At 47.4% G+C, this 12,168-nt stretch overlaps 1 protein-coding gene across 2 annotated transcripts in view; it reads left to right on the forward strand.

The window, feature by feature from the left end:
• Positions 1-12,168, forward strand: part of WSCD2 (WSC domain containing 2) — a 133,422-nt gene that overhangs the window by 101,809 nt on the left and 19,445 nt on the right. For both annotated transcript variants that reach the window (XM_007058326.4, XM_037878889.2), the window contains exon 7: positions 7,891-8,055. In XM_007058326.4, coding sequence (XP_007058388.2) covers positions 7,891-8,055 — 165 coding nt within the window. The remainder of the gene's footprint in view (positions 1-7,890; positions 8,056-12,168) is intronic.

The following is a 12,168-nucleotide window of genomic DNA, read 5'->3' on the forward strand; positions in this document are numbered from 1 at the left end:
TAAAGAATGCATGAATGTGAAGCAACAATGACTTTATTGCCTCTGCAAGTGGTGATCGAAGGGAGGAGGGGAGGGTGGTTAGCTTACAGGGAAGTAGAGTGAACCAAGGGGCGGAGGGTTTCATCAAGGAGAAACAAACAGAACTTTCATACCGTACCCTGTCCAAATTGGTTTTCAAAGCTTCTCTGATGCGCACCGCGTCCTCCTATGCTCTTCTAACCGTCCTGGTGTCTGGCTGTGCATAACCAGCAGCCAGGCAATTTGCCTCAACCTCCCACCCAGCCATAAACATCTCCCCCTTACTCTCACAGATATTGTGGAGTGCAAAGCAAGCAGTAATAACAGTGGGAATATTGGTTTCGCTGAGGTCTAACCGAGTAAGTAAACTGCGCCAGCGTGCTTTTAAACGTCCAAATGCACATTCTACCACCATTCTGCACTTGCTCAGCCTGTAGTTGAACAGCTCCTGACTACTGTCCAGGCTGCCTGTGTATGGCTTCTGGAGCCATGGCATTAAGGGGTAGGCTGGGTCCCCAAGGATAACTATAGGCATTTCAACATCCCCAACGGTTATTTTCTGGTCTGGGAATAAAGTCCCTTCCTGCAGCTTTTGAAACAGACCAGAGTTCCTGAAGATGCGAGCGTCATGTACCTTTCCCGGCCATCCCACGTTGATGTTGGTGAAACGTCCCTTGTGATCCACCGGAGCTTGCAGCACTATTGAAAAGTACCCCTTGAGGTTTATGTACTCGCCGGCTTGGTGCTCCGGTGCCAAGATAGGGATATGGGTTCCGTCTATGGCCCCACCACAGTTAGGGAATCCCATTGCAGCAAAGCCATCCACTATGACCTGCACATTTCCTAGGGTCACTACCCTTGATATCAGCAGATCTTTGATTGCGTTGGCTACTTGCATCACAGCAGCCCCCACAGTAGATTTGCCCACTCCAAATTGATTCCCGACTGACCGGTAGCTGTCTGGCGTTGCAAGCTTCCACAGGGCTATTGCCACTCGCTTCTCAACTGTGAGGGCTGCTCTCATCTTGGTATTCTTGTGCCTCAGGGCAGGGGAAAGCCAGTCACAAAGTTCCATGAAAGTGCCCTTACGCATGTGAAAGTTTCGCAGCCACTGGGAATCGTCCCAGACCTGCAACACTATGCGGTCCCACCAGTCTGTGCTTGTTTCCTGAGCCCAGAATCGGCGTTCCACCGCATGAACCTGCCCCATTAGCACCATGATGCCCACACTGCCAGGGCCCCTGCTTTGAGAGAAGTCTGTGTCCATGTCCTCATCACTCATGTCACCGCGCTGACGTCGCCTACTCGCCCGGTATCGCTTTGCCAGGTTCTGGTGCTGCATATACTGCTGGATAACGCGCGTGGTGTTTAATGTGCTCCTAATTGCCAAAGTGATCTGAGCGGGCTCCATGCTTGCCGTGGTATGGCGTCCGCACAGAAAAAAGGCGCAGAACGATTGTCTGCCGTTGCCCTGACGGAGGGAGGGGCGACTGACGACATGGCTTACAGGGTTGGCTTACAGGGAATTAAAATCAACAAAGAGGGTGGCTTTGCGAGAAACTGAATGGCCCCCTCAAGGACAGAACTCAAAACCCAAAGGATAGAACTCAAAACTGGGTTTAGCAGGCCATTGATTTCACAGAGGGAGGGAGGGAGGAGAAAATGAATACAAAACAAATCTGGTCTATTTCTTGTTTTGAGCCACTTCATCTGTCTTTCTACATCTTGCTGGCAGCAGACTGTGCAGTACGACCGCTAGCCATCGTCAACACCTGCGTGCTCGGCAGAAGATGGTGCAGTATGACTGCTGGCCATCGTCTTCTGCTAGCTGCAGATTAAAAGACAGTGCGGGACTGAATCGCCACAAGACAAAACAAGGGAAATGACCTGGCTGAGTCACTCCCGCGTTTGCCCAGGCGGCCGGTTAAAAGAGCACCTAGGACTACGTTGACGACGGCTACCAGTCATACTGCACTGTCTGCTGCCAAAAGGCAATTAACTGCTGCTGTGTAGCAATGCAGTACCGCGTCTGCCAGCACCCAGGAGACGTACGGTGACGGTGAGCTGAGCGGGCTCCATGCTTGCCATGGTATGGCGTCTGCACAGGTAACTCAAGAAAAAAGGCGCAAAACGATTGTCTGCCCTTGCTTTCACGGAGGGAGGGAGGGAACGGGGGCCTGACGATATGTACCCAGAACCACCCGCGACAATGTTTTAGCCCCATCAGGTGCTGGGATTTCTACCCAGAATTCAAATGGGCGGCAGAGACTGCGGGAACTGTGGGATAGCCACCCACAGTGCAACGCTCCGGAAGTCCACGGTTGCCTCGGTACTGTGGACACACTCCGCTGACTATATGCACTTAGAGCATTTGTGTGGGGACACACACAATCAACTGTATAAAAACGCTTTCTACAAAACCGACTTCTATAAATTCGACCTAATTTCGTAGTGTAGACATACCCTGAGACCCCAGGACTTGGTGAATTTACATTCAGCCCAGCAGGTGGGCTCTATAGAACTAGATTAACCCCCACACACACACACACCAAGTGCCCGGTGCTAGCCTCTGCTGGGGCTCTTGGGGGAATTCTGTGGGAGCAGACTCTACTTCCATTGTTTAATGGTCCTAATCTGGGCCACAGAGTGGAGCTGCCCTGAACATTACACTGACATTTGGTTCCTCTGCCCCAGCTGTATTTCCTGTGTAGCTTTTCCTTTCTTTCTTACCTGGGCATAGGAGTAAGAGGTGGGAGGAAGGACACACTGACTGATCAGATGGTCATATGTCTCTGCTGCAGATTTCAGCTTTTCAACTCGTGTCCAAACTGGCCATAGAATACGTGGAGCTCTGAGCATTCTGTCACCCTGGATAAAAGAACCCGGGCTTCCAAATATCCATTCGGTGTTCATTAAAAATTACCATTTATTTCAATTTCCCAGGAAATAAATCCTCCTTTGAACATGCGACTTTAATTACTGCTTAGATCAGACACAGGAAATAACAGTTTGCCATCTGCCTTCAGCAGACTTTTCTTTCTTTTTTTTTTTTCCTTGTCACTGTCAATAAGTTACAGGCCAGAATAACCAATCACTGGTTAATAATGGGTCTCTGATCTTCTGTCACAGAGCCCTCCAGACATCCCAATGCATCTGCTGTCCATTGCTGCCCTGGGGGAAGAGTGCAGGAGGCTGTGAAGGCTGCTTGAAAGCAAAATGTGACAAATCCAGTCTCCTTCCCAAAGAAGCACCCGGTGTCCCAACTAGGCTGTTCATTTCCATTCACTGCAGCATTTTCTTCTTGTTTGGCTGGTTCTGACTTTCATCACATGGGATCGTTGCATATCGGTCTCTTCTGAATGCCTGTAGGCCCCGCATGTGACAATGCTTTTCAGTTCTCTCACTTGCTAACCAAAAAGAATTTAGGGTTCAGCTTCATTCAGATCTGTGGGACTAGCTGCTTTGTTCTTGCACCTAGTTGGAAGCCCGTGTCTGGTGATCAAAGCAGAGGCTGAGCATTAGCATTTCTGGGTGCAGCTCCTGGCACTGCCATTGACTTGCTGTGCATGCCACTTAATCGCTTTGTGTCTCGGTTTCCCCATCCATAAAATGCCACTAACATTCCTCACAGGGGGGTGATGAGGTTTTATTAATCTATCCATGCTTGTCAAGTACTTTGAAATCCCTCTATGAGTACAAAACATTATTACCCTGTGAAAACGCGGCCTAAATGAAGGAGGAAAGCCCAGAGGTATCATGTTTGAAGACATCAGTGCTTGAGAAATGTTACAGAAAGGTGCTTGGGGGATTACTGTCATAGAAAGAAATATCCTCAAACCTCCATAGACCATTTTGACTTTGCCAGCTTGCAATGCAAAGTAGATACATACATGAAATTGCTCAGCAGAAGACTGCAAGAATATGCTTGTCTTCTGGTGAGTGGGTGACAGATGTGCCTTTGTCTTCTGAGCTCTGTTAGCATTTCACAGAGGCAAGGCTGAGAGTAGATCCATACAAGTTACAACACAGGCTAAAAGACTGTGGGTCAAGGAAAGAGAAAAGGAAAAGCCAGTCCAGGAAATTAGAGGAAGGAATCCTAAACAGAAAACTCAAGGGCTTTTCATTAGAGGCGACTTCTCCCAGCCCCCATTCAAGGTCTCATAGACTCATAGACATTAAGGTCAGAAGGGACCATTATGATCATCTAGTCCGACCTCCTGCACAACGCAGGCCACAGAATCTCACCCACCCACTCCTGCGAAAAACCTCTCACCTGTGTCTGAGCTATTGAAGTCCTCAAATCATGGTTTAAAGACTTCAAGGAGCAGAGAATCCTCCAGCAAGTGACCCCTGCCCCATGCTACAGAGGAAGGCGAAAAACCCCCAGGGCCTCTTCCAATCTGCCCTGGAGGAAAATTCCTTCCCGACCCAGCTCCGTCAAGATTGTTCCAAAAAACGTTAAGTAAATAAAAAGGAGCCCTCTGCTCTGCATTCAAGGAGATTCTTTTTTTATCAATTTCATTAGGGCCCAAAGTAAGCAAAGGCTTCAAAGGACATCTGCAACACATTGTTTTGCTATAACGTGGTTACTTGTGTTCTGTACAAAAGCTCCTGTAGGGACTTTCTCAAGCAGTTTTAGCTTTTGCTAGAAAATAAAAAGGGTAGAAAGTCTCCTGTTAATAACATTTAGCATGGAGCTATCCAAGGAGCTCAGTGCACTCTGCAAACATTAATTGTCCATTAAACTTCAGAGCTCCCTGGGAGGCAGGTAAGTCATGTGCTCCCCATCCTACTGTCCAATAATCTGTAAAATTCTCTTTAGCCTTCGCTCTTTGGACAAACATTCTTGCAATTCGTGTTCACTGGCAGGTTCATGGGATGGGAATGAGAAAGAGGCACCAGCCAGGCCAGGAGAATTGGCTTCAAAAGTCAGACAAGTATGCACAGGGATTTATTGTACAGTATTCCTCCAGTTCTCCTCTTCTCTGTGGTCATTTGAAAAATGCTTTTGCATTAATCAACATAAAAGAGCAGGATGCATTTATACATACCCGGCTTAGGAACTATACATATATCTAGAAAAGGAGGACTTGTGGCACCTTAGAGACTAACAAATTTAGTCTCTAAGGTGCCCCAAGTCCTCCTTTTCTTTTTGCAGATACAGACTAACACGGCTGCTACTCTGAAACCTATATCTGGGTTATTCTACATAAGATTGACAACAGTCTTGGACATGCAGTATTGGGCTGGCATCCCCAGCTCTGGAAGGTGATAAGCTGCATTCAGCGCAGGGGATCAATGTTGGGAAGATAAAATGTTGATCCCACTTCAGCAGCTGAAAGCCTAATAGGTGGGAGCAGAGAATCTATTATTGGCTCTTAAAAGCCACTCCTCTGTCCATCTGCAGCATCCTGTAGGCAAACGTCGCAGCTCCTCAGTGCTGCCTTTCATGATCTAGTCATTGGAGGAGATGTTTGGCCAGGATAATGCTGTTCCTTTTATTTTATTTGGAGACTCTGGTGAGCGGAGGAGGGCATGGGATAGGAACAATAGCAATAACCCATCTTTTAGAGAGGCAACCAGGGGAAGGAACTCTTAGAACATGTTACCTCCAAAATGCCTGCAGGTTGAACGGCCAAATTCTGTGCGAGGTCAATGATGTCACCGTCAGAAAACAATGAACACAAAGGATCTAACTGAAACCCATTCCACCTTGCACAGTGATCTCAAAGCAAAGCAGCATTAAGTCTGGTCAGTACCAGGATGGGAGATCCACCCGCATACTTCTATAATGTTCAGTTCCTGAGCATTTTGTGATCCTGTCACCTACCTGAGTTGGCCAGCTGCTCCTCGAAAGCAGCAGAATTTTGAACTAGAGCAGTTGTACCCAGTTAGAATATCTTAGTGGCTGGCACTTTTCAGTGTTTCTACAGTGAGTGAGGCTTTCCCCAATGCAGCCATCTAATTGTGTACTGCTTCTGTCTGCTCCAGGAGACTACAGCAAGCCATACGGAGTTGACACGTTTTCTCTATAGTACAGCCAGTGATGCATTCTTTTGCATCTTTAGCAATGAGGATGAAGAAAGACACAAGTAGAATAAAACAGGAGAACCAGTGAGCTTCCAAACCACGGGGAAATCCTCGGGTCGACTCTCTGTCCCTTGGAATATTCTGTTAATGCGTACTCCCGGGACAACCCCCTAATAAAACCCAACCTCCCACTACGCAAGGGGATACTGAGGGGCAATGTCCGGGGAAAGTTAAACTGGGACCCATTCTGAGGCTAAGGATGAAAGGTAGTGAGGATTGATCCCGTCTCTAACAATGTGTTCTCCTGGAGCCCAGCCAGCCCGTCTTCCAAGCTGCACAATGATATCCTAGAAGGGAACGGCCTGGGGACCTGATGTGATTTTCAGTCTAAGGGCCAAGTCACCAGGCAGTAGAGAACAGCTATAATGAGAATGATTATTCCAGAGATAAGCTAGCACAGGGCATCTGCACACACAAACCCATAAAGGTATACACTCAAGCATGCACACACATACACTGTGTGCACACACCCACAGTACCGACAGATTAGATCTACGTCCACCATTACACTCAGACTATCACATACACATGTCCTTGAAGCAAAACCACCTTTGAAATGGATGTCCAGCTCCGTACCCAAAAAATTCACCTCAGATCCCCCATAGCTCTAATGGGCCAAACCCAAGTCCCTGATCTAAACATCCCAGGGCCTGTGGGGCCAAAGTTTGAACTGCAGCCCAGGTCTGCCTCTCGGACATACACACTGTTATGAGCACACATGGTGTCCTTTGCTGTAGTCCATCTGCCTTCAGAAGGGGTCACTATATGATGGCGGAGCCGGGTAGCAGAAGAAAAAGCTTTGACAAACAAACGGGAGTGTCAAAGTGTGTCTGGCTTGGCCACAAAGATTCTTGTGCCTTTTGGGGATGGATCTGTGTGTCTTCCTGTTGGCCATTCTTGCTTTAGATGACGGCTTTGAACTCTGTGGGGGATCCTTTGGGAAATGATCATTTCCTTTCATGTTTGTACAGTGAAACCCGTCCAAGTGATGCTCCCTGCAGGATCGGCCCGGAGATGGTTCTCCAATCCCTGCAATCCCCATCACCCTCCCCACATCCCAGCCCCCCGCGAAGCATGTCAGGGATGGTCTGAAGGTTCCTCATTTCAAAGCAGCACAGCTGGGATCCAGCCAGCCATCACAGCTGCAGACTTGTGTTGTCAATGAAGGAGCAATAGCTGTAAAACATAAAGTAACAGGGACCTGAAAACCACAGTTAATGGAAGCCCCTTGAGTAATGTAGTCACCTCTTCAAATACCAGCATATACAGCTGATTTTCCTTCTGTTTCCCCCTCTTGTCCTCACTGCCAGAGCTATGTGGTTCATATGCCCTGCTGCCAAAGTGGAACCTGAAACTGGCAGGAGAGTCGCTGTATCACTGGAAAGGCCCCAGTGGCCACAGGAACTGATGGAAGAGTGCTTAGTTTGGGATGCATCATACACAAACACGAGGCTGAGGACGTAGCAGCAAAATAGCAGGAGTGTTTCTTGACTCACTGTCCACAGATCCAGAAAATAGTAATAAACCTTGAGGCGGCCACAGTGGAGGGGAGTTTGGATGGTACCTGGTGCTTTAGCCACAAAAACAAGCCGAACGCTGCTTCAGCTCCTGGGCAGGAAAAGAGACTCCCCCACGGTGGCCATTATGACCAATCACTGAATGACCATTTCCACATCTCCGTTAGCATGTCCCCTGAGATCTGAAAACCTCTCTTCCCCTTACCTCAGTGGTGGAATCTTATGTATTGCACCTTGACACATCTTCCATTTATTCTCTTTCTAGACAATCGTTGTATGGATAGAAGGTTTTTACCAGCTCGGTCCAAACAACTGATAGCTCTGGCAAGCTTTCCCGGGGCGGGCAACACTTGGGCGCGCCATCTCATCGAGCTAGCTACGGGTTTCTATACTGGGAGCTATTACTTCGATGGATCGCTCTACAACAAAGGTGAGAGGGGCGGGTAGCCTTTAAAATGTGCTCGGTTAAGAAATAAGTAGAGATTAGGCTTTGGCCTAAGAATAGAGGAGTATGAGAAATTGAGTTCGTTAGTGTGAGCAAAAGTTAAAAATAAAAGTTGGAGTCAGTCAGATGTGAACATTCAAGTGAGCAAGGACCAGGGCCGTGTTTGGTTATAACTGGTTTTAACAGGACATATATAGTATAAATGGTAATGTGCATGCCTGTTACTAGTCATTTTCCCCTTAATAAAATTTGGTTCTATCATTCAAAGTATCATCCAAGGTCCTCTACCAAATTAAATTGTCTCTAACTGACTTAGAGGCTCAAACCTGAAAACTAAGCTTGGTCTATTGCATTCTTAGCTTTAACAATTTAATGCGCATTGGAAACATTTAAAATGCAAGGTCACAGGCGTCACCAGCAGTTTTGCTATCACTGTGACTTCCGATGGCTTATCAACAGGGATCTCAGGAACTGGACAACTTTAAGGGTTTCAGAAGAAAGGCAGCAGAGGAGATTTAAATTAAAAAATACACTACTGTGAGTAGGGAAGGAAATGTGCTTTATTAATGAGCAAAAGAACATAAAGGGTGTCACTGGCACTGACTTTCCATTGTGCTGGGGGGTGCTCGACCCCTGGCTCTGCCCCAGACCCCGCCCTACTCCACCCCTTGCCTCCAGGCCCAGAGCACCCACGGAGTCAGCTCCTATGAACGGTGCGCAGGCCAAATTCTCCTCCCTGCAATGAAAACTCATCGATAGATAGGTGGGTAGAATTCCATTTAATTCAGTGTAACTACTCCTGATTTACCCCTTCTTCCCGAAACTGACGCATGTCAGGGATGATCTAAGGCAGTGGTTCTCAATCAGGGGTACACAGACCCCTGGGGGTATGCAGAGGTCTGCATCAACACATCTAGAGATTTGCCTAGTTCTAAAACAGGCTACATAAAAAGCCCTAGCGAAGTCAGTACAATCTAAACTTTCATACAGACAATGACTTTATACAGCTCTATATACTATACACTGAAATGTAAGCACAATATTTATATTAGTTGGTTTATTTTATAATTGTGTGGTAAAAATGAGAAAGTCAGCCATTTCTCAGTAATAGGGTGCTGTGACACTTTTGTATTTTTATGTCTGATTTTGTAAGCACGTAGTTTTTGAGTGAGCTGGAACTTGGGGGGACGCAAGACAAATCAGACTCCTGAAAGGGGTACAGTAGTCTGGAAAGGTTAAGAGCCACTGGTCTAAAGGAACCTCATTTCAAAGCAGCCGCGGACTTGTGCTGTCAATGAAGGAGCAATTGCTGTAAAACATAAAGTAACAGGGACCTGAAAACCACAGTTAATGGAAGGCCCTTGAGAAGTGTAGCCACCTGCTCAAATGCCAGCACATACAGCTGATTCTGTTTCCCCTTCTTGTCCTCACTGCTCTGAAACAGAGTTTTGAGTCTTTCAAGCCATCACAAGGTCTTGGTAGATTCGTTACGAGGGATTCGCTTAGTGCATTTCAAATGGCCCCAAACCCAGCAGTCCTTATTCAGGCAACACTTCCTTTGGCTCCAGTAGGAATTTTGCCTGAGGAAAGACTTCAGGCTTTGGGCCAAGTCTTGCCCCAGGCTCGTGGTGTGATCTCCACCGTGTAGGAAGGAGGGAGGGATAGCTCAAGTGGTTTGAGCATTGGCCTGCTAAACCCAGGGTTGTGAGTTCAATCCTTGAGGGGGCCATTTGGGAGCTGGGGCAAAAATTGGGGATTGGTCCTGCTTTGAGCAGGGGGTTGGACTAGATGACCTTCTGAGGTCCCTTCCAACCCTGATATTCTATGATACGCGTCACTCCTTTCTGTTCCTGCTATAAAGTTCTATTTGCACGGTCCACCTAGCATCACCTCCTCGGAAAAGGCCCGAGGGCTGGACTGTGCCATTTCCACGGAGCCCTGGGTGGGGCATGGTGCCGTTTAGCTCAAATGAGGACAATCTGAATTCACCCCCTGCATATCCACACGCACCTTCCTGAGGGCCAGATTGTGGGCTGCCTTGCGTGACCTCCCAAGTAAATAAGGGGTAACTCCCTGGCACCAGCTACTTGGATTGCGGGAAGCAGGAAGAACAGTCTCTGTGGGACCAAGGGGGAGGAGGAGGTGGGAAGTGGGTGGAGAGTGTGCGGAGCCTTGGCTCCCTCCATCCCATTGTACCAGCTATAGTTGCTATGCCGGCCTCCCAGGGGATGCATGCCACACCCAGTGTGGACCTGGGAGTAGTGGGAACCTGGGAGACAGATTCTAAGCCACTCACACTGCCTGTTGCTTGGGGTTCGAGGCCATGCCATGACTGGGCCCTTGGACGGTACCTTCACTTTGGCGTGGAAAAATTCTATGTCATGTTTGTGTTGCAGCTGTCACTTGTGGTCCATGCTGGGGACTGAAACTTCCCATAAAAGGTCTTGGCTGGAGTGGCTTGGAATTTGTCAAAAATTTTCAAATTCCACATTTTTGCACCAAAAAAGAATAAAAATAAAATATCCACTCATTTTTGACCAGCTCCAGGCTCAGCCGACTGCAGAGTGGCTGGACCAAATGCCAGGGGGCAAACTCCCACTTTGTTTTGCATTATAAAAACTATTTGGGGTCTTATAACAGACTCCCTCCGCCCCCTTAACTGGGTATTTTACCCTGCCTTTATCCTGCCTTGTCCCCTGTTTATGATACCCATTTTGTAGTATGTCAGTACTAAACTGTGGATTCATGTGGGTCACCCCAAGACCATCAAATCTGCCTTTAAACTCACATTTCATTAGGGATTTTTTTAAAAATAACTTCTGTGGGAGACTAAGTTAGCGCAGTTGACAATCTCCATCCTCTGAGAGAGCACAAGAAGAATTCAGCAACCAAACGCAACAATAACCAAGACAGCATCGGTACATCAATCAGTCTTAGATAATCTCCCGGGCAGAGAGGAAAACTGCTGAGAGTTAATTTAATGATACAGCAAAGCAAGGCTGCGTGCTGGCTGGCCATGACGGTAAAACACCGATGTCCTGCGTTAACAGTCAGGTAGAGGACTAGAAAGGGTTGGCTTTCATGGATTTGACAGTCTTCCTCCAGAGTGCACAAACTGCTAACCAAAAACATCACAGACCCCTAGTGAGAAGGGCCAAAACAGAGGCAATCTGGGGGTCACCCAAACGAACCGTCCTGTGGCTAGCAGGACCGCAGCCCACCTCCACTGAACAGCATCAAGCCGAGTCGTCTCTCCTGGCCCACTAACGCCTCTTGAAAGAGACAGTAGCCCATTCCATCTGGAGCCACCCTGGGCAGGAATTTCTGAAGGGACATGTGGTTTTGAGCACCACACTTCTGGTGGCCCAACTTGAGGCAGTTTAACGGGACCCGATTCTAAAAAAGTGCCGCGCACTTGTCCTTTTTAGTGGCATTTAAGCATGTGCTTGAAGCTAAACACGTGCTTTATACATAGCTGCAAAGATTCCAAGGCCAGAAGTGATCATGTAGTCTGACCTCCCGGATGACACAGTCTGGAAACCTGCCCCGCAATAATCCCTAGAGCAGATCTTTTAGGAAACAGCCCATCTTGATTTAAAAATTACCAGTGATGGAGAATCCCCCAGGATCCTTTATGTGCTCTGCAGAACAGAGAGGAACATAAGCACATTCTTCAAATTAAACACATGCTACATATCTCTGCTGAATCTTGACTTTAAATTCTCTGGACCTTTGTAAAACAGGGAATAACGCTAAATTAAATTATTAAATTAAATTCTCTGGACTTCAGTTCCCCTTTGTAAAACAGGGAATAAAGTTTGCATTTGAAATCCATCAACGGGCTCATGGATGATTTGCAAACAGAGAGAGGGGGTCAGTTCCTTTTGAATGTCATTCACACTGGATAATTTAACGAGCCCCAGTAGTTCTCTTTCTGTTTCTCGTCTTGCTGGTAACTTGGGAAAGCGTGAAAAGGGCAAGTCGTCTGAGAACAAGTTATCCACTCCCCTTCCCCATTGCAAAAAAATGTTTTGGTTCAGACTGAAATGTGAGCGTGGAGTCAGATCACTTTGCTTTTTGTCAGGCTCAGCTCCCCCT

This window comes from Chelonia mydas, chromosome 15, assembly GCF_015237465.2.
Source record: "Chelonia mydas isolate rCheMyd1 chromosome 15, rCheMyd1.pri.v2, whole genome shotgun sequence".
NCBI classification, from domain to species: domain Eukaryota; kingdom Metazoa; phylum Chordata; order Testudines; family Cheloniidae; genus Chelonia; species Chelonia mydas.